Genomic DNA, 26826 nt, shown 5'->3' with positions numbered 1-26826 from the left:
AGCAAAGCTAGTCGATAAAGCTGGAGGGAACCATGAAAGCACAAAATCTCCTGTCTCCCTCTAGTCGTCAGCATCAAATTCCAGCGCCCCTCGAAAGCTCCTTTTTTAGGCTTTCTTTACTCTCCTTCACTTTTTGTTTTTCCATCTTATTTGTTTAATTTCCTTTTTATCTGTTAGTAAGCGGTGAAGCTGCATTTCATGATCCTTGATTGATTTCTGTAATATCATCCGTATCGTATCCTGTACCTTTCAGTTTCTAATACCCATGATAATTCTTTAATTAAAAATGGGATGAATAGAACTAAAGCGTGTGGCGTCCGAAGAAACGGAAAAATAAGTTCTTTGGAAACCCGTTGCTAAAATTAAATATACATCATAATCACATTAAAGGTTCTTCAGCCTAAAAAGTCAATTTTATTTTTTAAAAAGGGATAGGGTATACTAATGGTTGTTCGTCCAAGCTTTTGAAAAATCAGAGATTGCTTTAAAACTAATAAAATGCTTTTGAGTATGAATAATTTTCTGAAAGTGCATGAGAACTTTTAAAGGAAGTTAATCTAATAAGTTAAACTTCTTCAAGAGGCTTTTTTTTACAAGAAGCAAAAGTAAAATCTCGCCAAACAAGCCCAAGATTTTTTATACCTGTGTGTTGCTAAATGATGTATACATCAGAACCACATTAATCTAATGAATAGGTTGATTAACTTGATGATATCTTATAAAGCTCAAATGAAAATTTATCCAAACAAATCATATCAATCTCAAAAACAAGGAATCCAAACAGAGGCAACGAAAATCCAAGCGATTTTACAAATCACACACAGCATTCCAATCCCGTCTCTCTTTCTCCCCTTTTTTTCTAACATCAATGTTAAATTTTAATCCGGGACACACGAGGACAGCAGAAAGTTTCAATTCCATTCTTCTCTATATTACAAATATTTGATCAGCAGATATATAGCGGCAACCAAAACAACAATTCCAATTACAGATAAAAGCAGGCACAAGCATGAACATCCACTCTTTGTGCGTTTATTCAATATCGCAAGCCTCTTCTGCACTCGCTGTTTTCATTAGGGGGAAAAAAGACAAAATAAAGTAAGTGGAATAGCACATAATAAAATTGTTCAGATCAAGAGCAAATTAGTAAATAAATACTAATCAAGTCGCTAAAATTCCCTGAGCTAACACGATTTACATTAATAATATGTTATGAAAAGTTAAAGTAAGCAATACATAATGCATAGGCATGACAATGTCTTTCACCTAAATCACAGAAATCTCCTAGAAACAGGTTCTCCCACACCCACACCCACACCCACACCCACACCCACACCCACTCTTAACTCTTGTTTGACAGAGCATGTTTGGCTAAGCTTAAAAAGTTAACTTCTAAGTAAATAAGTAAGTTACGAATAAAAAAAATTTCTACTGATAATGTAGGAGTTACTTTCAAAGTAAATATCATTTTTTAAAAAGTTAAAAGTAGAAAGAAAAGTTATCCAAGCATAATTGTAAAATTATACTTTTCAGGCTTAGCTTTGTTTAATGTGTTATGTGAAATATAAAGAAGTCTAGCATACCCCAGCCATGATGATGAGTCTATCCATTAGTGTCACTACCAAGAGGATCACAATGCTCGAAAACATTCACCTTCAATCACCACATGCTATAAAAGATATTGCCAGAAAACTATTCACTAGCCCGAGGAGGTATTATTACAATTCAAATAAATTTTACTAGACGAAGTGTCACCTGCAGTCGGGAGTCTGTGACATCAACATGTTGGTCCAGATTATCCTGCACAAGATGACATCAAACAGAAATGAACTTCAAGAAAATAGTTCATCGCTATATGCGAATTATGGAGGACTAGTTTTCATGCCAGAAGTCGAGAACAAAAGCAGGTATGTAATAATACAAGTACACTCACAATTAGTCTTGTATGCAGATCAAGCTCCTCGTTGACTGCCAACGCTATATGTTTAGTGCTTATAACTGTCTCCTCCAATTTCTCAAGACCCTCGTCTTGTTCTGCACAAAGATGCAAACCAGAAATCCATCCTATATTAAGAAAGATAAAGAAAAAAACAAAGATTAAGAAAAAAATTATAGCCACTAGCCTTTCATGATTTGTCGTTGAAGACCAACAACGCCATAGTTGTCAAGCCCGGTTGTTCTGCTCATTGCATCAGCCGGCTTAATTTCTGGCCCGAGTAAGCTGTCCCTAATTGCAAAGTTTGACATGTTCAATGTGGAAGCCATCTGGTTTACTTTTGACCTTAAATTTGCAACCATATCCTTGCGCCGATTCATTTCTTTCTCTGTCCTGCATATAAGTATGAGCAGGTTCAAGAACCATAAAAAGATCACCACCAGAGAAAAAGATGAGAAATTTAATGAAAATATAGAACCAAGTGTTAGGTCCATCCTGTTTTCTATCAATTAAGTGAGGGTGTTGGATGCTGGCATAGTGGCATGCTGCAGTTTCTTTCTTCTTCCTTTCAAGTTTTATATTTTATATTTTACATTATTATTATTATTATTTTTTTTAATGCAATAACATACATTATTAACTTGCAGATAAAAATCGTTATGTCAAGTACTTTACTCGAAAGTTAGATATAAAATAAAAGAACGAGAGCATAGTAGTGTATTTTGTTATTTTTATTTTTTTAAGGAAACAATCATATTTTCGGAGATGCTAACTTGTTTCTAATAGGCATGCCAGGAAATTTGGAATTAAAGCATCTCAAACAAAATTGAAGAGGGGATATATATACACTGTATTTTATCTCTAAATTTAAGAGAGCATGCGAGTTGAGAGAAGCAAAGTACAGTGAAAACCACAAATTATACTTGGGCGACTCAGCTACTTACAACAGACATCTTAGATTATTCCACAATAACAAAGTAGCTAGACGGCTGTTCGATTAAGCCAACTTACAGAGGTTGCTTTCCAGGAAGCTTTGACAGAAGAGACTGTAGGCTATCCAACCTCGTTCCAAGTATGGTAACTTTCCTACGAATGGCAGATGAGTGTCTCTGTGCTTCTGGACCAGTCGTGGGCAAGGAACTCCTTTCTGATATCATGTTAGTGATGTCGTCAGCAAGTTTTACTGCTTCATTGTACTCCCTTACCCATGAATCCCCTGAAGCTGCCATTGTCTGTAATTAAGACAAAATAGTTTTTTACTAATGACCACCTTTACTAAGTAATTAATATGTCCCAATCAAGAAGGGAAACTAAAAGAAAAATAATCAATCGATAATCTATCATGAATTAGGTAGGAACCAATTCATGCTATGAGCTATACAGAAATAAGTCTTAAATTCTGGTAAACAACTGTGAAAGGAGAGCATCAAAGTTCAGAAAAAGAAAAAGAAAAAAGAAAATCAGGAATTTCGCATCACGAGATGAAATCAATGCCCACGTTCTCTCTACGCGTGACTTCCCCAATTATAAATTGTATGCAAAGCAATAAACAAAAATTCTTATTCTCATAGTACTATTAAGGTCTTCATTCAGTTAAAAAAGATAATCAAACACACGTCATTAATTGATCACACACCAATTATAATTAATATAAGCCATAATAAGCAGCAAGAGATTAACAACTTTTCAAACGATCAAAAAAGGAAATGCAGTAAATGAAATTCTAACAGAATCACACAGCCCAATCAGTAATTCATAAACTCACAAAGCAAGCATATGCAAAAAGGTCAAACTTGAGTTAGCATCACAAGAAACGCGGCGGAAATACAAGCGATCAGGTATTCAAACGCCGCAATTTAATTAGGGCTTAAAAAAGAGCAAACTCCGTCAAATCAATTATCGAATTATATTACATAAAATTGAAAAAGTTGCGCTGGTAATGAAGATTAAAAAGGCGGAAGAGTTTACCTTTTGATTGGAATCGGGAGCGGCGATCTAAATTGTGGAATCGTAGTTAATGATGGGACGAATAATTGGTGAATTTACAATAATTAAGAACGATTTGAAATGGGAGTGACAGGCGGCGCCACCGATTACCGGCAAATTTTGTCCGACGTAATCGTCGTCTTCACCACAGCAAATGATTATAATTAAGAGTCTTTGATTGACATGTGACTTAGAAAAGAAAATGTTTCTCATTTTTGTGTGAAAAATAAAAATCAACTAGGAAAATGTTTTTCTTAAAAATAAGAAAAATTAGGTATATTTTTAATAGTTGAAAAATGTTTTTCATGGAAAAAAATAGCAATCAAACACTTCAAATAGAAATTTGGGTGAAAAACTGATATTTTTCATGAAAAATAAATGTAATTAAATATACCCAAATGTTGGACAGCTTGTTAGCAAAATAAAAAGTAGTGAAAATTGAAAACTTGCGGTAATGGCACTCAATCTGTTATTTTGGTGCAATTTGGTCCCTCACTTTAAAGTTTTGCAAGTTAACCTGACTTTCCATTATTATTACACGCTTAGTCCTACTCTCCTATAATGGAAATTGTCTAAATCTATGTTAAATCATCAAGTGATCATCTCATATTTAATTGATTAAAGTACATTCTGTAAATTATGTGAGTCTGTTGGAGATTGACCAATGATTTTATATTAGGAACCAACTTGCTCGTTTTGAAAGATTAATGATTGAAAAGAACTTCGATCAGGGGAGTGAAATAGAATATAAAATCATAAGCTCCTAGGCAATGGGAGGAGTTAGGTTTCTGATCGTGTGCCTGTTGAAGAATGAGTCGGAACATGCTATTGAGGACCTACAACAAATTCCCCCCTAAAAGGAAAAAGGTCAAGTACAATTTAGATTTTCTTGGTTTTAGAAGTGCAAAACATGGTTGTCTCCAAAAATTAATCACCGACTAGGCTCCATCAATGGTTCATGGTAGGCGGGTCGGATCAAATCAACTCGAGATCCAACTCAACCACCTTGCTAAGTTTTTGAGTTGGGTTCAAGTCTAATTCGACACGAGAACATATTTATCCTACAAATTGAACCAACTTTTTTTTTTTTTGAGTCGGTCGTTTTGTGACAATTTCTCCATATGCACCACCATCCACCCTAAATCACCACAAATATAACCATCACCACTAACAATTTCATACCATCAACCGCCACAACCACGGCTCATAGCATCCATTTTGGTGAAATAAAACTCTGAATAATAATTAAAAAATTGTGTAAATCTGGGGTGTTGGGTGCATGTTGGTGGTTTGTAGTGATTAGCGGCTGGCATGGGGTTTGGGCGGTGAACTACTATCCATTTTGGGCGGTGGATTGCGTTGGTGTCGAATTGGAGTGAAGAATGTGATGACAGAAATGGGTAAGATGGATTGCAACCATGCGGTTGCCAATGCGACGACATGGAGTTTGGATGGTGAACTGCATCGGGTTTGGGTAATGGATTATTTGGTGCCGAATGGGGGGCGGAGATCGTAGAAGAGAGATTGGGGTGAGGTGGCTTGGGCTTGGGGAGAGAGATGGTTAGTAGGCGGTATTTTGCAATTGAAGGAATGCTTTTTATCTTTTGGAAAATGTTATGTGTACACAATGGTGTATACATAGCATTACACACCTCTCACATGGATGATCACATGGACTCATGGACTCCTTGCATGTGAGAGGGGTGTAATACATTGTGTACACATAGTATTTTTTTTTTTTTTAAATCCCAAAATTTCAAGTGTAAGGTTTTGGACTGTCATCCTATTTAAATTTTTGGATTATTGTTCTCTAGGTGCGAGAAAAATATAAATGTGAACACTAAAATTGCACATATATTTCGCATAATTTAACTTTAGATGTCAAGTGATTTGATAAATTTGCCTTCATGTTTAAGTGAAAGCTATTTAGATCTTGACATCTACATTGATAGTTCCCATCATGCGAGACCCTTGATTCAAATGTTTAAATAAGTTTAGGATTTGGAACAACACTTTCAGTGCTAAAAATTCAAAACTACAGTGTTCAGTGAATACTTGCGAGCGTATTGAATTGTTGACAAGTAATAAAGCATTGAGAAAAGCCTCTTCCCACGAAGAATAAATCTTAAATTGAATAACATTAACCCGTTATCAGATTCAAATGTAACATAACACATAAGATATTTATTTGCTTGTATCTAAATTATCTTGCTAATTATCTAAAGTATCAATTAAATATGAGATATATGTGTTGAAATTTCGAATTCACCGACTATTATAATATTCTCAAATTTTGACCTATGTAATTGTACTTGTTTGGTAGGGATTTTTATAATTAAATTTTTAACCGTTAAAGATAAAGCATGTCCTACATATAAGAGAAGAATTCAAAAATGACGTCTGAAATAGTGAAATAACGGTCAAAAAATTGATTTTAATTGACTTAAAATCTATACTAAACAAGCCTAGTGTGATTTGTGTAGTTTTGGCAAGATTGATAATCCAATTTTATTGGACTATATATTCCGAGGTAAGTTAAACATATTATAAGCATGATCTCATTGTATTCCTATTCTGAAATCATATGCAAAATAATGCATTAGATCTCACGATTATCCACATGATTGCACATGACAACATCTATTGTCTGTATGTTGGAATTTCAAGTTCTAAACTTAATCATGAATCTCCCGAAAACATAATAATCATCTAATTACCTAAATGATATATCATTTAGGTAATTCAACAAGGCTTATAAGATCAATCAATAATAAAAATAATTCAACGGGGCGTAGATGATCTAGCCCGGTATTTTTTACAATGATATAGATGGTCCAGCCTTTTGGGGATGCCCATTGGCTGCGGTCAATGCACTGCTCAATTGCAACCACATCCCAGTTTCTAATATATTAGTTTTCCTTAAATTTCTAAATTGTATATTGTTCAAATTAGCCTAGAGAGAGTGAATTTTCAGGTGAGATACCCTGATCGAATTACTCTCGTCTGAGGGAACTGTGAGAGCCGACAGATCACACAGGTTGAGTCTATGTTATTTATCAGCTTTGAGCTGTTATGTTCCATGAGAATTCATTGGTTTCCTCTGCTTCCAGGTGTATGGATTTTACGATGAGTGTTTACGCAAGTATGGTTCCGTGAATGTGTGGAGATATTGCACAAACATTTTCGACTACTTAAGGTTTGCCTTTTCTAGATGTATGTGCAAACTTGGAAGGGTGAATAAATTTTCATGTAGCTAGACTGTAGGAAATTTATAACTTGCAGTCATACATAAAGCCAAACTTTCTAGTTGCTTTTATAAATATTTGGCTGGGATTTTTCCTTCACAAGCTCTATACTTTTTATGCTGATGTTCTGTATATGCTTTCTTTTTCCACTATGTATATGACCGCAGTTGCACATTTTACTTGCATTGCATGTCGATGGAGTGGCCTGCTTGAAACTTATAGCTTTCATAACATTTGTGTCTTGCTGACAATCTTTTGCAGCCCATCAGCGCTAATAGAAAACAAGGTATTTTGTGTTCATGGCGGTCTGTCACCTACAATTTCTGTTGGAAAATTTACATCAACTGGGAAAAATGAAAAAGAAACAAACAATCAGAAATGTAATCAAAAAGATGAAGAACATAAAGAATATGAAGGCTCAAACACGTAGTCCCTGTCCTCAAACTATATTTGCCCCCTCTCGAGATTGAACGAAATGCTTAAGGGTTTTGGCAAACAGTTTGTAGGATTATAACAAGCTTTGTAAAGGATTTAACACTAAAGCATAAGTGCAATCCTCCGAAACTTTAAAAACACAAAGGAAGATATCGAATATGAATACAAATCAATAGTTTGATTTAATGTGAAATGATACGTGGATCTCAAGATGTTTTTTAATGTTTCTAATGTGTTTTTATTGATCGATCATTCATCACCTATTTATAGGCCTCAATCAATACATCACGAAATGGTACCAAAACAAGATGAAAAATGGCAACTTTTAATCCAAAACGGCCCCAAGTTTCAAATTGAAAAATCAGTCAACGGCTATTTTTAACACTATGCGTACACATGGTATAAACCTTGCGTACGCATAGTAGAAGCAAATTTGATTCTGTTTTAGCCAAAACACATATCGTGTACACACAAATTTAAGCATGTGCGTACACATAGGCTAAAAACCAAAATTTTCATTTTTCAATTTCTTTTAATTCTACTAATTCCACAATTGAGCTCACCAATTAGCCCATTATTATTCCATTGATTTTGAACAAATATTCAACAATCCATTACTTGTTCAAAATCAATACGATCACATATTCAAAATGACGATACTTATGCATAAGGATTAGATATTTTTCGATTTGAATTTAACCATAATGTAATTCAAACAAAGTAAAGTCGGAATTAGAGGTAGCATGAAAGCTTTGAACCAATTATTCCTTGTGACTATACGGTAAGAACACACACATAAGTATCACATGTTCTTAAATTCCTCAACTCGCGTCGCTATTATGGCCTTGCGCTCATCCTATTCGACAAACTTTTAAGAGAGAAACTCCAACTCTCAATTGAGGCGGCACCACCTTGAAATTTGTTTAGGTGAAGTTCTTCCAGCACTTTTGTTACTTTTAGAGGTACTTGTGTTTTAGCACTGAACTTCATTAAGAGTTTTAATACTCCGCCCTCACTTCAGTAACAACCAGCATTATTTTAATTAGGATAGGGTTATCACGGATTAAAATAATACTGCAACTATCCATATATCGAATGACTTGTTTTTACCCTTTGAACCCGTAGATTACCTTTTGAGTAATGACAGGTAGGGTTGCCATCATTGGTGGACCTTTTAGTTTAGGAGTTTCAACCTCATCCTATTCAAACTAGATACCACTAAATTTCCTTTTAATAGTCTAGTTAAAAGATTGGCTAAATTCTCTACGAAAATTATTTCACCTTTGATAATTTCATTGTGAAGTCACGTCATATATCTAGACTTTCCATGTGATTTAGTATCTTATCAAATATAGCTAGCCAACAATCGATTCATTTGATAGATACATATTGTTACCACCAAGGAATCTTTTATGAAGTCACATGCTTCTTACTAACTTTATTTAAAGCTTTAATTTCCATCAAATTATTATACTAATCAATTACTTTTATTGTGGATTTCATACTTTGGTATTTAGATTTCATCGTTGAAATATTACAGTGATCTTCAACTTATGAATATTCTTAAATATCCACATTGGTTTAGCAAACTTCGTGACTGGCTTTCACCCAATTTATCCACAAAAGGACTTCTCTACCTTTTCTCCTTTCATAAATATTTTTCTATGATTAAAAGATAAAGGACATGGTAACTTTTTTAATTCTAGAATATGGTAAAATCAACATATGGGCAATAGGTATTAGGAATAATCTCTATGGCATGTGCAATCACGTGTGATAAATCCTGTGAATCAATACATGTTTTTCATATGAATTCGGACTAGGAATAGGATCGGGTCGTGTTAAACATAGGTTTAATATATCTTGGAAAAGAATATTGAATCAAAGTGGATTATCGATTATCTTAATGCATGAAATTATCTAGATTACGATTTAAGAATTGAAATAAATGGCGATAGGGGGGTTCGAGATTCCGATACACTCATTCACATATCAGTTTACTACACATATCGGTTTACTACATTTTAGTCGCTTTCTTAGATTAGGATTAGTATAGAAAAATATTAAAATCTCTTTTGTGTTACGATACTATCGAATTTGATAGAAACTATCGAACTAGACATTAAACCTTATTCCTCATGGGACGATAAACTCTTAACTCACTTATTATTACTTGTCAACGATCCCGTACGCTTGCGGGTTTTCTACGAACACAATTCATAATTGTGGACACAATATTTATATTATTCATTTAATAAAAAGTTCTAGATGATCATGAAAATTCATATTCAAAATCATCAAATAAACATACCTTACAAATGAATATGCAAGTTTAATTTGCATGCAACATCATAATTTCCATATTTCGACTTTCACAAACACATGCAACAAATTATGCACAACCGAAATTAAATTCATGGGGGTATCATCATTAATAATGTGCATATATTTTAACAAAACATCTAAATTGCATGTGAGAAGATCATTATATCGACTTACCAAATTGGAATTTTAGAAGATAAATGAATATTACCGAAATTGAATGCATGATGTCTGATTCTATCATTTTTTCTTCTTCAATGAAATCATTTCTTTTCAACCTTTCCAAATTTCTTTCGTTAAAGAAACATTGATTTCGGTAGTATCACCAAATTCGGAATTAGAATGTAAGAGATCTTCAATTCCGTCAACAGAAACTTCAATTTGTACTAGCCTTCACATGAAGTTCGCCCATCAAATATCCAACCAAGAACTGGATTTCATCAACTTGATCTTGCCAAAGTAATATCGTTCTATAAAGCCAATTATAGTTTGAGATTGTTGGAAAATTTACATCAATTGGGGAAAATGGAGAAGAAACAAACAATCAGAAATGTGATCAAGAAGATGAAGAACATAACAAATATGAAGGCTCAAACACGTAGTCCCTGTCCTCAAACTATATTTACCCCCTCTTGGGATTGAATGAGATGCTTAAGAATTTTGGCAAACGGTTTGTAGGATTATATCAAGCCTTGTAAAGGATTTAACACTGGTACGCATTTTATGCAACGTGATTTTATATCGCAAGTGTACGGTGTCAAGTTTTGTAATATAGTATTGAAGTAAGAAGTGTCGAACCCACAGGGATTGTAATTTAAATTTCACTAAGTACTATAATTGTGCAATTTCTACTTTATTTAGACAAATGTATAATTGAATGGATTTATTGTTTTATGAGTGAATGAATTAAACTAATGTAACGTGAATTGGATTGGACAAAATTGGAGAATGCAAATTTATCAAATGAGAAGGCCTAGGGATTGATTTCACCTAACTTTCAATTATGATTCAACGAATTCAAATTATTCCAATTAATTTTTTCATATTTAAAAGCAAGAATCCTAATGTATTTCTAACCCCCTCTCTCGAGCACCGATTAGAAATTAACCCTATATCCCAATTCTAACATCTCTGTTCAAAATTGAAAATTAAGAATTTAATAAAGGTCCGATTCTTTTATGGAGTAAGCTTCATAGATTTATACTTTCTCTAGAAACCTATAAATTCTATGTTGTATCACTCTTATGATCACACCTAAATTTCCACTCTCTCGAGCGTCGAAATTGACTAACATCAAATCATCCAATTGTTGATCAAGCAATTAAAAGCATTAAAATTATGATACAATTAAATATATGCGGGAAAATCAAGGAAATAATTATAAAATCATCAAACCATAATCTTGATTCGGCTACATCAAAACCCTAGATAAATTGTTTAATTCATGGTGTAATAAATGAAAATCATACAAATTATAATAAACAATATAAGGAAAAGGATAGAAAAAACTACTCTTTTGGGTAGATCTTCAATCTTCTTCCTTGATGTTATTCCTCCTTCATTTTGATATCTTCAATTTTTACCTCTTTCAAATTGTGTGGTTGAATTCTTCAATCTTGCCCCCCCTATTTTTAGTATCTTGAAATTATTGGACGAATTAGGGTTGAGTTGGGCCAAGAAAAGATTCCAAAAATATAAAATTTTATTTTTCCGCACAGGCAGCACCTTGGTGCCCAAGATGGGCACCGTGGCGCCACGTTCACTGTTAATTTTCAGCATCTTGGGCGCCATGGCACCCACTTCGGGTGGAAAATGTAGTTTTTGCCTCATTCAGTATTTTTGCCATAACTTTTTCGTCCGATGTTCGATTGAAGTGATTCAAGATGCGCTGGAAAGGTAACTCAAAGGGCTATAACTTTTCTTCAAATATAATTTTCAAATTAGATCATTTACTATGTCAGAAATAGGTCTAAATATGAGACTTGAAATTCTAGAGCATAACTTTTCGATTAGAAATTGATTTGTGATCACATTTTGCCTAAATTTGATCCCTTTGACATCTTTCCTCATCCAATTGACTCCTAACACTCTCGGATCTTGATGGCAAGGTTCGATACAAGTTTAGATTATTTACATTTTAGTCCTCGAACTTTGGATCTTTTACAATTTGGCCCATTCTCTCAAATTTTGCCAAGTTTTGCTTAATTCCTTCAATTTCATCAATCTACATCATAACATCAGAATTACTTGTTAGCACCTCTAAAATACTCTTCAAGATAGCAAAATCATGAAATTAATGGCATAATATAATGAGTGTAAATCACTCATCAAACACTAAAGTACAAGTGCAATCCTCCGAAACTTTAAGAACACAAAGGAAGATATCGAATATGAATGTAAATCAATAGTTTGATTCAATGTGGAATGATACGTAGATCTCAAGATATTTTTTAATGTTTCTAATGTGTTTTTATTGATTGATCATTCATCACCTATTTATAGGCCTCAATCAATACATCGTGAAATGGTGCCAAAACAAGATGAAAAGCGGCAACTTTTAATTCAAAACGGCCCCCAAGTTTCAAATTGAAAAATCAGCCAACGGCTATTTTTTAACACTATGCGTATGCATGGTATAAACCTTGCGTACGCATAGTAGAAGCAAATTTGATTCTGTTTTAGCCAAAACACATATCGTGTATGCACAAAATTAAGCATGTGCGTATGCATATGCAATAAACCAAAATTTTCAATTTCAATTTCTTTTGATTCTACTAATTCCACAATTAAGCTAACCAATTAGCTCATTATCATTCCATTGATTTTAAACAAATATTCAACAATTTCAGCATTAGATAAGCTTTGAGAACTATCCTGAACCTCTTGGGCATGTTTGGAGTGGTAGAACTTATCATCTTGATTAAGGAAGAAAAAGAAGTTAAAAATCTTGTTTGTTATCCTTTGCTATATTTCTTGTTTGAAAGGAAAGTAATTTCATCTATATGGTAGATTCGAACAATTGACCAGAAGCAAGAAGTGCCTCATAATGGTGCCATGTGTGATCTCCTATGGTCAGATCCAGAAGATATTGTTGATGGATGAGGTTTGAGTCCTCGTGGGACTGGTTTCTTATTCGGTGGTAGTGTTGTGACTTCCTTTAACCATTCAAATAATATCGACTACGTATGTCGAGCCCATCAGTTGGTAATGGAAGGTTATAAGTGGATGTTTAACAGCCAGATAGTTATTGTCTGGTCAGCATCAAATTACTGTTACAGGTAAATACTGAAACGAACTTTATTTCTTTCTTTCATTTCTCCCGAATCCCACTTGTTATAGGTTTTGGATATATGTTGCAGATGTGGACATGTAGCTGCAATTCTTGAACTGGACGATAATCTTGAAAGGAAGTTTTGTGTATTTGAGACAGCTCCACAGGTATGTGCATATGATTCTATTCTATTTAAGTTGCTAAAGCTGTTCTTACTACATAGTTAGAGATCAATAGCTACATAGTTAGAGATCAATAGCAGCAATACCAACATCAATATTAATTTGTGTAGGTCTTAATTTACAGGCTACCATGACTCCTGAGATGTTCATATGAAAATTCACTCGTAAAATATTATTTTATCGGTTGATACTTGGGGCTTGTAACATGTGAATATGTAAAAGTGTGGACTGCTTGTATTTTAGAACTTAGAAGAGTTGTTAAAAACATTTGTTAGTCATAGTTATCAAAACTGGACTGAATTGTCCTGTGCGGCCATGTTCTAGAATCGGGTAAACCGCTAATGTAACTGGTTTGAGTTGCTTAATGAACCATTCTGCAAATGACCCGGTCAAGCACTGCTTGAACCTCTGGTTTTTAATGTTTGAAACATGTCATTTTTGTTTAAACTCGATCAATCATCCAAAATAAACTTAAACGTGCTTCTCTCAAGATTGAAACTAGGGATCACAGAGTTATGCAGTCACTCTTTTCTCTAGGACACCTGCCCTGCTGCTGTAATAAACTAATGTCTCATATAATATAATTGAGCAAATTTAACATAAAGAATAGTGAAATATTTAATGTTATTTTCTATTCAATATTGTTGAAATATATTTGCACTTGACAGACCATTAGCTGCTAACGTGCATCCTTGGGGCCACCAATGAGTTGTTATAACTGTTTTGATTCTTATGGTTACATCACGTGGTTAACATTTTCTTTGCTTGTTCACTACTCCAAGAACTTGTATATATACACTGATCTTTGTATATTGATAATATACCGAATTCAAGAAAATAACAATTCTCTGATTTTCATTTCAATTACTGCATCTTCAGTTTTCTTATTAATTTTATCTTGGTATCAAAGCCATTAATGGCTAACACCAGATCCAATGACAATGCTCAATCGGCTCAGCCAACTTCAACCACACTGGTGTCTTCAGTACTGGGAGGAAATCAGCTGCCATCACTTGGGATAAGCCTCACCCAAGTTCCACCAGTTAAACTTGATAGGAACAACTTTTTACTTTGGAAGAACATGGTCATGCCAATCATTAGAGGTCACAATCTTGAAGGTTTCATTACAGGGACAAAAGCTTGTCCAGTAGAGGTTTTGGCAACTCAAACCACTGGTGTTGCCGGTGTCACCGTGGAGATGACTCCAAATTCTGAATATATAAAATGGATGTCTACTGATCAACTACTGATGGGTTGGCTGTATTCATCTATGACACCTGATATAGCAATGAGAGTGATGGGATCTTCAAGCTCCTGCAATCTTTGGAATGCAGTCCAAGAAAGTTTTGGAGTTATGAATAAATCAAGGATAATCTTCCTTATCAGTGAACTTAAAAGGACAAGGAAAGGTTCAATGAGTATTGATAAATAGCTCAACACAATTAAGCAGCTAGCAGACAACCTTGAAATAGCATTCCTCATGCTGACCTTGTTACCCAAGTGCTGCCCGAATTGGATGAAGAATACACCCCTATTATCGTTTAAATCAACAGTAGGGAGTCCATCTCTTGGCATGAATTGCAATCCAAACTAATGAACTATGAAAGCAGGATTGAACATCTAAATGTTGTGTAAAGCAGCCTAACCTCATTTAACTTAAGTCAAGCCTCAGCAAATTTTATGCAAAAATCCAACACAAACAGAGGATGAAGATTTAACTATGGTGGAAGAAGCTCTAATAACAGAGGAAGAAGAAGCAGGGGCAGAGGAGGCAGGCCAATTGGAAGTAAAGGACCATGTCAAATCTGTGGGATGAGTAATCACTCAACTAAGAAGTGCTTCAACCGTTATGATGAGAGATACATAGGTACCAAACCTAATCAGTACTATCAACACAACTTCTCAGAACTAGCTACACTTGTGGCCTCATCAAGAACTGTTTCAAATCCAGCATGGTTTGCAGACACAGGAGCAAGAAATCACGTAACTAGTGAGAAAGGGAACTTGTTTGAAGCACATGAGTATGGTGGTAAGGAGAGTCTTACTGTTGGTAATGGAAATAAACTTCATATCTCTCACATTGGCACAAATCACTTGAGAACATGTATTAACAAATCATTGGTTCTCAGTAATGTTCTACTGGTACCATCAATCCAGAAAAATTTGATAAGTGTCTCACAATTGACTGCTGATAATGGTGTATTTGTGCAGTTACACTCTGATTTTTGTGTTGTTAAGGACAAACAAACAAAGGAGGTATTGTTGGAAGGGAAGCTTAAGGATGGATTATATCAATTTGAACACTACTGAGATCAAGTCAAAAGGCCCTACTATCAAGAGCCATTCAATTCAAATAAGTTGAACCTTTCAACCTTTGCCATTAAGTCTAAAGTGTCTGCAAATACCACAGAACACGAGTCCAAAATGAAATTGTGGCATATGAGACTTGGACATCCTATAGGTCCTGTGATGTCACAAGTGCTCACATCATGTAATGAAAAACTTGATGTGAATGAAATTAGTCATTTATGTGATGCCTGTCAACTTGGTAAATCATACTCCCTACCTTTCAAACTTTCTACTTCACATGCATCTGCTCCTCTTGATTTAATTCACACAGATGTATGGGGTCTTGTACCTATACAATCTACCTCAGGTTTCAAATAATACATCATCTTCATTGATGACTATGAAGCCTTAAACTTGTTTACTCAATTCAAGAACTTGGATAAAAACAAATTCAGCAATAAAATAAAAACTCTTCAATCAGATTGGGGAGGTGAATTCATAGCTTTTACTGATTTAGCTCTACAATCTGGCATTGATATGAGATTTTCATGCCCTTACACCTCAGCCCAAAATGGTAGAGCAGAAAGGAAACATAGGCACATAACTGAAACCGGATTGACTGTTCTTGCTCAAGCAAGTATGCCCTTGCATTATTGGTGGGAGTCTTTTCACACAGCCACATATCTTATAAATAGACTGCCTACACCTATCCTCAAGATGAAATCACCCTGTGAAACTCTACACTATGAGCAATTTGACTACAAATCTCTAAAGGTTTTTGAATGTGCCTGTTTTCCCTGTCTCAGACCCTATCAAAAACATAAGCTTACTTTCCATTCCACTAAATGTATATTTTTGGTTTCAGCAATTCACATAAAGGATACAAATGTCTTAGTCCAACTGATAGAGTTTACATTTCCAGACATGTAGTCTTCAATGAAAAAGAGTTTCCATTTCAGTTTGGTTTTCTTAACATAAAGAGTAATCCACAGAAAACTGAAACCATTATTCAATATCTACCAGTTCATACTTCCTTATACTATGATCCAATATGTTCAATTGACATAATTCACTCTGAAGCAACCCCAACAATAACATCTCAAAGATTTGATCATTTAGAAATGCCAAACTGGGGCACCAGAGGTAAATGAAAATGAAAATTCAGAGACGAGTAATGTTCATACTCAAATCCAAAATCAAGAAGAAGTTGCAAATATTGAGATTGAGGGGACTAAAATGAATAATGAGGAGAATCAGAGCTTGGCAGAACAGAGCAAATAGAATGTAGAACACCCCATGATTACCAGAAGTAAAGCTGGCATTTTCAAACCAAAAGCCTACTCAACTCAATGTAAGATGGAGCATACCGGACTTGAACCAAATGATGTGTTTGAGGCCTTGGAAAATAAAGACTGGAAAAATGCAATGGAGGATGAATATAGAGCCTTGTAGAATAATAAAACCTGGAAACTTGTACCACCTGTTCATCAACCAGAAGGTAATAGGAAATAAGTGGGTGTTTAGAATCAAACGAAATGTTGGAGGAAAGGTGCTGAAGTACAAGGCAAGACTTGTTGCAAAAGAATTTCTACAAACTTCAGGAGTTGATTATCATGAAACTTTCAGTCCAGTAATTAAAGCCTCAACTCTGAGAATAATCCTTACACTTGCAATCTCAAATAATTGGAGTGTTAGGCAGGTAGTCATCAACAATGCTTTCTTGAATGGAAAGCTAAATGAAGAGGTCTATATGAGTCAGCTAGAAGGTTTTGTTGATAAAAACAATCCTAACCGTGTGTGTAAACTTGAAAAGGCGCTTTATAGACTCAAGCAGGCACCTAGGGCATGGTATGAAAGATTGAAGAAAACACTTCTAGAATGGAAGTTCACGAAATCAAAGGCAGACAACTCCTTGTTCTTTTACATGAATCGGAGGCAAGTGATTTTTGCCTTAGTATATGTTGATGATATAGTGATTACCGGCAATGATAACAAGTTGTTGCAAAGCTTCATCAACAACTTAAATGCACAGTTTGCACTAAAGGACATGGGTGAGCTACATCAGTTTCTAGGAATTGAAGTAAGAAAGGATAAATTTGGTATGCACCTCAGTCAGGTTAAGTACATAAAGGACTTGTTGAAAAGATTCAACCTTGAGCATCTTAAACCTTGTACAATACCTATGACAGTAGGTAAGTATATTTCTAAAAATGAAGGTGAAAAGATGGCTGATTCTTCCTTGTATAGAAGTACAGTTGGAGGACTACAGTATCTGGCACATACAAGGCCTGATATATCCTTTGCAGTGAACAAATTAAATCAGTTTCTACAAATTCCTTCAGATGTACATTGGAAAGTAGTGAAAAGAGTTTTCAGATATCTAAAAGGGACAATTGATCATGGTTTATGGATTCAAAGAAATGACAGAATAAACATCACTGGTTTTGCTGATGCAAATTAGGCTTCATGCCCTGATGACAGGAGGTCAACAGTTGGGTATTGTGTGTATTTGGGAGACACTTTAGTTGCCTGTTCTTCAAAGAAATAGCAGGTTGTAGCGAGATCAAGCACAGAATCAGAATACAGGGCTTTAGCTCAAACTGCTGTAGAGATAACCTGGATTGAATCATTGCTTAAGGAAATCAATTTGCATCCTGTTTCACCTCCTACATTGTGGTATGATAATCTCAATGCTAGTGCCTTGGCTTCTAATCCTGTCTATCATGCACGAACTAAACACATTGAGTTGGATATACATTTTGTCAGAGGCAAAGTTCTTGAAGGGAAGCTAAATATACAATATATTCCATCATCAGACCAAATTGCAGATTTGCTAACTAAGCCCTTTGCTCAAACCAGATTTTTATTTCTCAAAGACAAACTTGGAGTAAAAGAATAAACTCCAGCTTGAGGGAGGATGTTGAAATATATTTGCACTTGACAGACCATTAGTTGCTAACGTGCACCCTTGGGGCCACCAATAAGTTGTTATAACTGTTTTGATTCTTATGGTTACATCACGTGGTTAAAATTTTTGTTGCTTATTTACTACTCCAAGAACTTGTATATATATACTGATCTTTGTATACTATCATATACCGAATTCAAGAAAATAACAATTCTCTGATTATCATTTCGATTACTGCGTCTTCAGTTTTTGTTACAACAAACTATCAGTACAAAACCACAGAAATAAACAAGAAAGATTACAAGAAAAATGAGGCAGAAAATGAAATCCTCCAGTCATTCACAGAGAACTCAAACCACACGGCATCAAGATGAAGTTCCTTTCTAGAATAGGGCTCAGACTCAAGAAAATACAGGATTGTACCCTTCTGTATGACCCACACCGATCGCCCCAAACCCTAAGGTTTTCCTCTATCAGTTAAAGGAAACCACAAGGGGTAAAATCACACACCAAACTCTCCAATACACACAGTATTATGTATCACAAAGACGGAATCACATAGAAACCAGATCCAATCAGAGATTGGATTCTCACGAAGAAGAAGAGAGGGTATGGAAGACTCTCGAACCTCAGTCGCAGCTGGAGAAAAGGGAAAATGACGGTCCAAGTGAATTAGGGCAAAAGGGGCCAAGTATATATATACAACCAAAAACACCCTTAGATCAAATTTAATCTGATGGTCAGGAGGCATCCATATAACTGAAGAAAGGCGTGTTTGGCTGCATTAAAATATGCCACGCCAAAACACGTTTTATCTACCATTGGGCCGGGGCGGATCGGGTCATGTTATTGGGCAAGAGCCTGAATTGTTAAAACAGTTATTGGGCTTTAGCCCATTTGTCATCACAGCCCAGAAAAGATCATTGGTCATCACAGCCCAACAGTTTTCTTATTTATTTTATCTAATATTATCAATTTTAAACATTTTTGTGTTTTAAGAATATGAGAAAAATATTGACTATATGATTCAAAAAGTACAAATAATGCTTGTATGATAACTTTTATTATCTTTATCATATACGTGTTGTGTTTTTGTTTGAACTTTTAACATGGTCATGACCCATTGGTTGAACTACTAATCCCTTGGCTTGATTTGTTAATCGGGTCAATCGCACCAGGTCAGGTCTGGTAATTATGCTATTAGTTGCTCAAATTATAGCAAAGTATTGTGTTAGTTACTTTTATTATTCTGTTTGATAGGTGGTTACTGAAATTTGCCTTTCGTTAAGTTACTTTTATTAAATCTTTCTTATGGAGTTTAACATCAAAAACAGTAATCTGGCGTGGCATCAAGAATTCCAAGTCAGACGTTCTGGTGGAAAAACAAGTGGATTTACTTTACTGATCACTATGCCCGAAAAGCATTGTGTTTGCTAGATAGCGTAGAAGCAGCATACCGTATTGCTTTGAGGGTCGACGGACCTATTGGTTGGTTCAGTCTGGTTTTATCGCCTCTTACCGCACCCACAGAGAGAGAGAGAGAGTACACCTCGAATTCAATGAAATTACTTGCGCAGTCCTGTTTTGTTTATGAATGAAAATAGTCATATTTCAATGTACTTGTTCTATGCATGTAAGTCGGTTTATGATGAAATGCAGGAATCAAGAGGATCGCTTGCCAAAAATCCGCCTCCAGATTACTTCTTATAGAGCTGAAGTTGGGAAGATTTACTACTTTTCTAATCTATATTTATTGGGTTGATGAAAGTGAAAACATATAGTTGCATGGTGAAATGCCGTCTTCAAGTGCAGGCAAGTTTGGGATTTCGACTCACAGTGACGAGCTCCTCAGATGAGTAGAAAGAACGGCATTATGTGTTCACGACATATCATGCCGGGGACCCAAAAATCAATTTGAAATCTCATTTTTCTTGGTGGTTCGTGTTTCTATCTTTTGTGTTCTTGTGACAGTGTTGTGTTACTTGTATGCCAAAGAACACTTGTACATACAAAATTACCTCACTTCCATACCATGTGCAGGGTACGCGAAAACCTTTTTATTTTTGGTTGCGATAATAGCAAAAGTTATATAGAGACCCTCCAGAAGAAACCAGCTTGATTTGCTATGTTCTTGTAATGATTTACTATTGTTCTCTTCCTTTGTGCTAGCAATTCCCTTCATTAAGCCATTATCCCCAAAAACCTTTTGGATTTATTTTGTTGAGTAATACGGAAAAGGTTGAGGAAATCCAGTGTAGGAACAAGATTCAAGTCTCGACAATGAGTGTCGTCAATAATGTTTGATAACATGATTCATTCCTATTAGATTGTCTCAAAATGTTGATTGTCATCATTAATGTTGGATTATTAAATGTGTAAAACCCAATCTAATTTTGGATTTAAAATTATGAACAAGCTTTGGAGTCTTCTAACCCTGTAAAACAACCTTGGAATTTCTCTCTTCAAAATCTTCATTTCCATCTTCTATATATAAAAGATCCCTTCACTAAGCCTAGATATTTCGGACAACAAAGTATTCACATTTAAAGTTTATGCTAACCACATTGTTCTATGTAGAGTTGGATGTAAGTGTTGGCTGATAGGTGTCCTATAGTAAGAGGTGTAGTTACAAATCTCAAATAAGGAAGAACGTGTTGTTTCAACTCTAGTCGTGGAGGACTAGGTCCAAGAGAATGAAGTTTTGAATAGAAATTTGCACCTCATTACTACCTTGCTTCAAAGTGGTAGAATTGCTTCACAAATAATAAAAATCACTTTGCATATTGACGTTCCTTGCATGTGAACTTGACTGCCATACTTTAATAAGTTTGTGTCTACTTTAAGTCATTCTTTACTTCCTATTATTATAGATTTTTCCTTTATCCTTCATTACAATTCATTGAATACTCCCATAGGATTTTGATGACGACACCTTTTAAGGCTTATATACTCGTGATAAAATTATTCCATTACACAACTTCATTTGGAAAGACAGATATAGAACTTCCATTGAAGCCGCTATAGTCGCATTTTCCGTAACGCGCTTATTTGAACATCACGACTAAGCTTTCAGCGAAGACAAACGTGGAAAAAGAGCACGAAAGTAGCACACGGCCGAATCGTGCAACGTTCGTGTTTATAACCAAGTCAGTAATTACAGAAAATAAAAAGAAAATAATCCGTTATACAACCCTTCCTCTTTCTAAAACATTTCCCCTTCTCTCTCTCTTCGTTCTGCATAAGTTTTTCCCCGAACCCATCATGCTTTCTACACTGAGTCTACAGCTGACTGACTCACTTGTACAATTTACCATCTACGTTTTGCGGCTCAAAAAGCAGCCGATTTTGCCGTGAATTCTTTTGAAGCGACTTGGTTTATGGGGTTTTGGTGGTGATGATTTCTTTGGGTTTTTATTAGATGGATTGGACGGTGGAGTTTGAATCTGGACGAAGATTGGACAGTGTTCTGGCAGAAGGGGATGTGAGGTTATCGAAAGAGAGTCCTCTGGCAAAGAGAATTGAAGGATGGGGTTTGATTGGAAATGTGAAGAAGTTGGCTGAGACGGTGTTGGTGTTGGCGGCTATGGGGAAAATGAGGGTGGGGAGGGGGCCCACGGAGCTCGAGAATACCTTGATAACAGATGCTCTTTGCAGGATGGCGAAGGTACGTGAATGTTTTGCTCCGAAGGACATGTTCCCGCAAGATGCTTTTGGAGGTATGATTGAGGATTTGGGGCTAAATAAATTGAAAGAACAGTTGCTAGAATTTCGTCCTCCCAAAATATCAATTGCTGAAGAGTTGATGCTCTCTAAAAGACAGTTTTTTTAATTTTTTTCGTTTGATTTTTATTCGGAATTTTTGTTAGGCTACTCAGATTCTGTAAGATTATAATTGGCTAGTTATGGTGTTTATAATTGATAAAGAACAAGCTAAGAAAACTGGTTATGGGAGGGGGGGGGGGTACGAGACACTTTGTGGAATATGAATGTGGAGTTTTAATTTGGTACGTGGTTAGAGGGGAAGACTCTGAAATATCTTCTAGCTATCGGCCCTTTTCCGAAAAATCTGACTGTGCTTCCTTGGTCATGTATACATTAGGGGGTGAAGTGGGTGACCAATTGGAACCTGGAAAAGTCAGTAGATGCTATGGAACTTGACAAGTGTATTGTACAAAGTGTATAATGCTACAAGTACTTGTGAACTTCTGTTATTTTTTGAAAAGTACTCATAAATTTGTAAAGTTACAGTCTTTAAGTTTGATCATGCATTTTCATTGTTAAGAAAGGACTTCCTTCTTCGTATTTTGAATATGGCCAATAAATAAAGCCTCAATAGCCGTTTTGTTCATTTCCCATTGTTTTAGGAAAAAAACTCTGATAAACAGATATTGTTATTTTACATCCATATTCAACAGTCTCTCTCTCATTTTTTTATTTTTCTCTTTTTTCAAATTCCATTCTTTACATCTTTTCCATTTTCACCAGGCTTTTAGACTAGTTATTGTTTTCATGTTCCAACTTAAAATGGGGAATTCCATTTAATTATTCTGGTGGATTCTTTCTAAAGTTGATAGTACCATCAAGTGAAATCCAGTTCATTTGATTCAATTGTTTACTTCTTAGCAAGTGAAGTCTCAAGTTAAACCAAGCTGTTTTTAAAAATTTCTAGCACATGAATGAGAATTGTATGGTACCTTAGACGCATTATAACTTACGAACTAATGTTAAGTTCCAAGGCAGATATATCTTAGAAAAAATTAGCAAATCACACTTCATTGTGATTTATATTTTAGTTAGTGATGGGGGTCTATATGCAATCAAGAGCTAATATTGAAGGTTATACCTATAACAGAAATACTGTAACATTGGAATTTATAGAAAAAAGGTTTATGCCAATCGCTGTGGCCGTGTGATTATGATATTTGACAACACAAACATAAAGCTCTAATGAGTCTGATTATTGGCATGCATGGATACAACTTATAAGAAGATAGTTTACATTGTAGGTTCAATGCAAGGAGTATTGTTCTCAAGGGATACCGTTAAAAGTATTATATCCTCAAAGGTTCAGGTGACTGGAAGCAAAATGCCAACCAAATGAGAGAATATAAAACTGCCCTTTTTGCACACATGAGATTTTTTGAGCTTTATCGCATGAAACTGTAGCTATTTTGAAATGGTGAATTTTAATTTCTTAGTAAATTGTAAGTGGGTATCTGGTTCTCAAGAGGAGCTCTAGATTTTGGTGATCTTTGAACTATTTTTTTTTACTCCGTCTGCCATAGTTCCAGCTTTTCCAACGAGAACATGTTGAGTGGTGAATTATAGAATGTTACCTTTTACACGAAGATTTCTTTGACAAACTATTTAAGAGATTTCTACTTGTATTTTCAAAATTTATTGGAAGAACACATTAATAACCATTGTACTAAATCTCGGACTCACACACATTAACTAACAAACTGTAAAATCTGTGGCATGATAAGAACAAAAAATAATGAAATGGAGAATTCAAGATCGTCAGTTTGTTATAGGTTTATCTCTGTTATAAACCCTATCTTGGGTAACTTAAAAGGGCCTTGAAGGTGAGAAGACTGGTTTGATTACGAAAATGTGGTTCTAAGTAAATAAACTATTTGGACAAGACGATTGATAATGCAATCAGACATTTTACTTGTTTTCCAATGTTATTTCACCATGCTTGTGAAAGTTGTGCCATCTAGTCTCTCTATAAGATGGGCCATTGCACAATGTTTTTCATAAGGTTAACGTGCATTATTCATTTATTTGGGTGTTGTTGGGGTCATACTTTTTTTTTTTTTTTTTTTTTTTTTTTTTCCCTTTGGGTTTTTTTTTTTTTTTTTTTATGATTTTTTCACCTTGGTGTATGTTTCTGAACTTTGGAGTACTAATTTTGGGGCAGTGTTTTTAGATGCTACATTTTTTAATCTCTTACAGTTAAATTTGTTGATAGTATTAGTGGGTTTGGATGGTCATCTCCTTTGACATGTTTAATTTCGGTATGTTGCCTTGTGGAACAAAGTACATATGGTTTTTCGTCTTGCCTTTATAGCATCGACATTTTAACTAGGGTAACGTATCCGTATCTGACACGTATCGATACCGACACTCTTCCGTCACTCTACAATAATTATTATTCTTTCTTACTATAGCTATTATATATTTCTAACTCAAAATTATTAGTAAATAACAAATAAGTACTCATATTTAAAAAATTTCGGTAAGAAAATTCAATATTAAGTATAAAACTAAATTTAAACTACATAAATGGAGAATTTTAAAGAATTTAATGAACGTGTCAGCGACGTATCGTGTAGGTATTTTTTTGAAAAATCACGAGTCGACATATTCGATATGTGTCCGTGTCGGTGCATCATAGCGTGTTGCATTTGTTGCTTTTGTACTGCTTATTAGACTGTATATTGCGTGTTAAACTGATGTTTAGTCTTTTCTATTATTCCGTGTTTTAGATGGAAAAATTAGAGGATTTCTCTGCATCTTACTCCGCATTCATCTCGACACGCACAACTGAATTCTGGTGCAGCCATTAATATCCATGGTACGACGCATACTGCTCGAACATCTCACAAGCTCCTGCAAAATAAGAGACAGCCCCAGTTTGTCTATCCACTCACAAGCTCCTAGAGTTTGCCGAGCGATTAAGCAAGCCCGCCAAAGATATCTTTTGAAAACCATGTTATGCCTAGGGATTCCAAAGACTCTCATGGCGTAGAAACTTCCAATGGTAAATCAAGCCAACTAAATGGAAGAGAAGTTATACGAGGAAACCTTGCAGAAACTTTGATTGCCAGGGCTGGGAATGCAGAGCAGGGTAGGTCTCCACCAGATAATGCTGTTGATTGGGTTGAGGGTCCAATTCAAGTTTCAGATGAGAAAACCTCCTATAAATCTTGCTGCATCAATGGATGTGTCCATGAACTCCTGGATTATGTTCTTATTCGCTTTGACAATGACAAATTAATTCCTTTAAAACTTTGGGGGTGTTTGTGCCCATTATTTGTGTATAATGTATTACGGAATAGTAATTGATGTTGAAATGTGTAATTAAAAAAGAAGAATTTTTTTTTAATTTACATGTAATATTATTTTAATGAATAATGTGTAGTTGAAAATGAGTACTATAGAAAAAATAATGTGATAGAATGGTAGAGTATTTGGGAACCCTCAGAACTTGCTCCAACGGATTGAGATGGATTAAGTTCAGTGTGATTGCAGAGTACATTCAGTCAAATATAATATCTAGCAAAACCCTTTTTTTTTTTTTTTTTTTTTTTTTTTTTTTTTTTTCTTTTTGCCCTTTCTTGGAACACGTTGGAAGTGATTTCATTTTGAGAGGTCACAATAGGGGAAAAATTATATGGTTCTACAATTTAATGTGACTAATTTTGATTAGTTTCAAAACACTCACGAGAAGATTGAGATCTCAAAACCAGATGCTTACTGGTTTTGTATTTGGGATTGCGAATCTATAAGCTGGATTACAGGTTACCTGAACTCCATAAAAACTCATCTTACTATCCATCCCATGGGACTACAGTATAATGGTCATCTTGTTCTAGATACTTAAAACGTCATTTTACGAAAAGTTTCTTCTTGCATGTATCTTACCTTGACTATTTGTTGCTTGGACTCTCCATTTTGGAGGAAGTACGTACATGCGTCACCATGACAATGGTCTATCTCCAATCCTATAAATCAGAAGATGGTCCGTTGTATCGTTTTTGTTATTTTGGTTTTGGACATAAAATAATTTCCAATTAATTTATTATTATTATTTTAATTTACAGTCACATTTAATATACATATACCCTAAAAAATGAATTCTATTAAATTATAAGTTTGTAAGGCACATCCAGGATCACGTCTAATTTTTTTTTTTTTTATCCTTAGTTCATTCATATCTCTTGTGCAGATGGATTTATGACGAATCAAAAGGGCTATTTCATGACATTTCCTGTTAATTATGGGTTAACAAATACCATCATTGGAGCTCTCCAATCCATTGTAACACCCGTTGTTCAAATTTTGTTCAGGTACTTGATTCGTGGTTTTATTTGTGTCTGACAACCGGTCTTTACTGTAAAAGCATGGTTTATTTAAAAAAAAAAAAAATTTCCACATGCCAGCATACAATCATTAAGATAAGTAACTGACATGAACAAAAATTGTTGTAAATATCCTCATAGTTATGCGTTCTGTTAATTTACAAA

The 26826-nt window shown here is 34.9% G+C and overlaps 2 protein-coding genes and 1 pseudogene across 2 annotated transcripts; 2 read left to right on the top strand and 1 right to left on the bottom strand.

Moving 5' to 3' along the window:
- Window positions 1-696: 696 nt before the first annotated feature.
- Window positions 697-4120, bottom strand: LOC111402468 (syntaxin-51-like). The gene is made up of 6 exons (XM_023030798.1): window positions 3905-4120; window positions 2948-3168; window positions 2124-2329; window positions 1934-2034; window positions 1756-1800; window positions 697-1064 (listed from the first exon to the last, which is right to left on the bottom strand). Exons 2-6 carry the CDS (start codon window positions 3163-3165, stop codon window positions 933-935), a joined length of 702 nt encoding a protein of 233 aa, XP_022886566.1. The 5' UTR covers window positions 3166-3168; window positions 3905-4120; the 3' UTR covers window positions 697-932.
- Window positions 4004-15027, top strand: LOC111400729 (annotated as a pseudogene).
- A 6711-nt stretch (window positions 15028-21738) lies between these two features.
- On the top strand, window positions 21739-25653 carry LOC111402467. The gene is made up of 2 exons (XM_023030797.1): window positions 21739-22290; window positions 25066-25653. The coding sequence occupies exons 1-2, from the start codon at window positions 21993-21995 to the stop codon at window positions 25125-25127; spliced, it is 360 nt and encodes a 119-aa protein (XP_022886565.1). The 5' UTR covers window positions 21739-21992; the 3' UTR covers window positions 25128-25653.
- Window positions 25654-26826: the final 1173 nt, after the last annotated feature.

Source organism: Olea europaea, chromosome 10, assembly GCF_002742605.1.
Source record: "Olea europaea var. sylvestris chromosome 10, O_europaea_v1, whole genome shotgun sequence".
Classification (NCBI taxonomy): Eukaryota; Viridiplantae; Streptophyta; class Magnoliopsida; order Lamiales; family Oleaceae; genus Olea; species Olea europaea.
This window is presented reverse-complemented; position numbering and strand designations above follow the sequence as displayed.

Excerpts from the sequence above, each read along its gene's own strand:
- LOC111402468 (XM_023030798.1), bottom strand. The coding sequence starts at position 3,165 with ATGGCAGCTTCAGGGGATTCATGGGTAAGGGAGTACAATGAAGCAGTA. Across the intron at positions 2,330-2,947 it reads CTTCCTGGAAAGCAACCTCT|GACAGAGAAAGAAATGAATC; the intron begins GTAAGTTGGCTT and ends ACTTATATGCAG. Across the intron at positions 1,065-1,755 it reads TCACAGACTCCCGACTGCAG|CGAGTGCAGAAGAGGCTTGC; the intron begins GTGACACTTCGT and ends TAATGAAAACAG.
- LOC111402467 (XM_023030797.1), top strand. The coding sequence starts at position 21,993 with ATGGATTGGACGGTGGAGTTTGAATCTGGACGAAGATTGGACAGTGTT. Across the intron at positions 22,291-25,065 it reads CCCGCAAGATGCTTTTGGAG|ATGGAAAAATTAGAGGATTT; the intron begins GTATGATTGAGG and ends TCCGTGTTTTAG.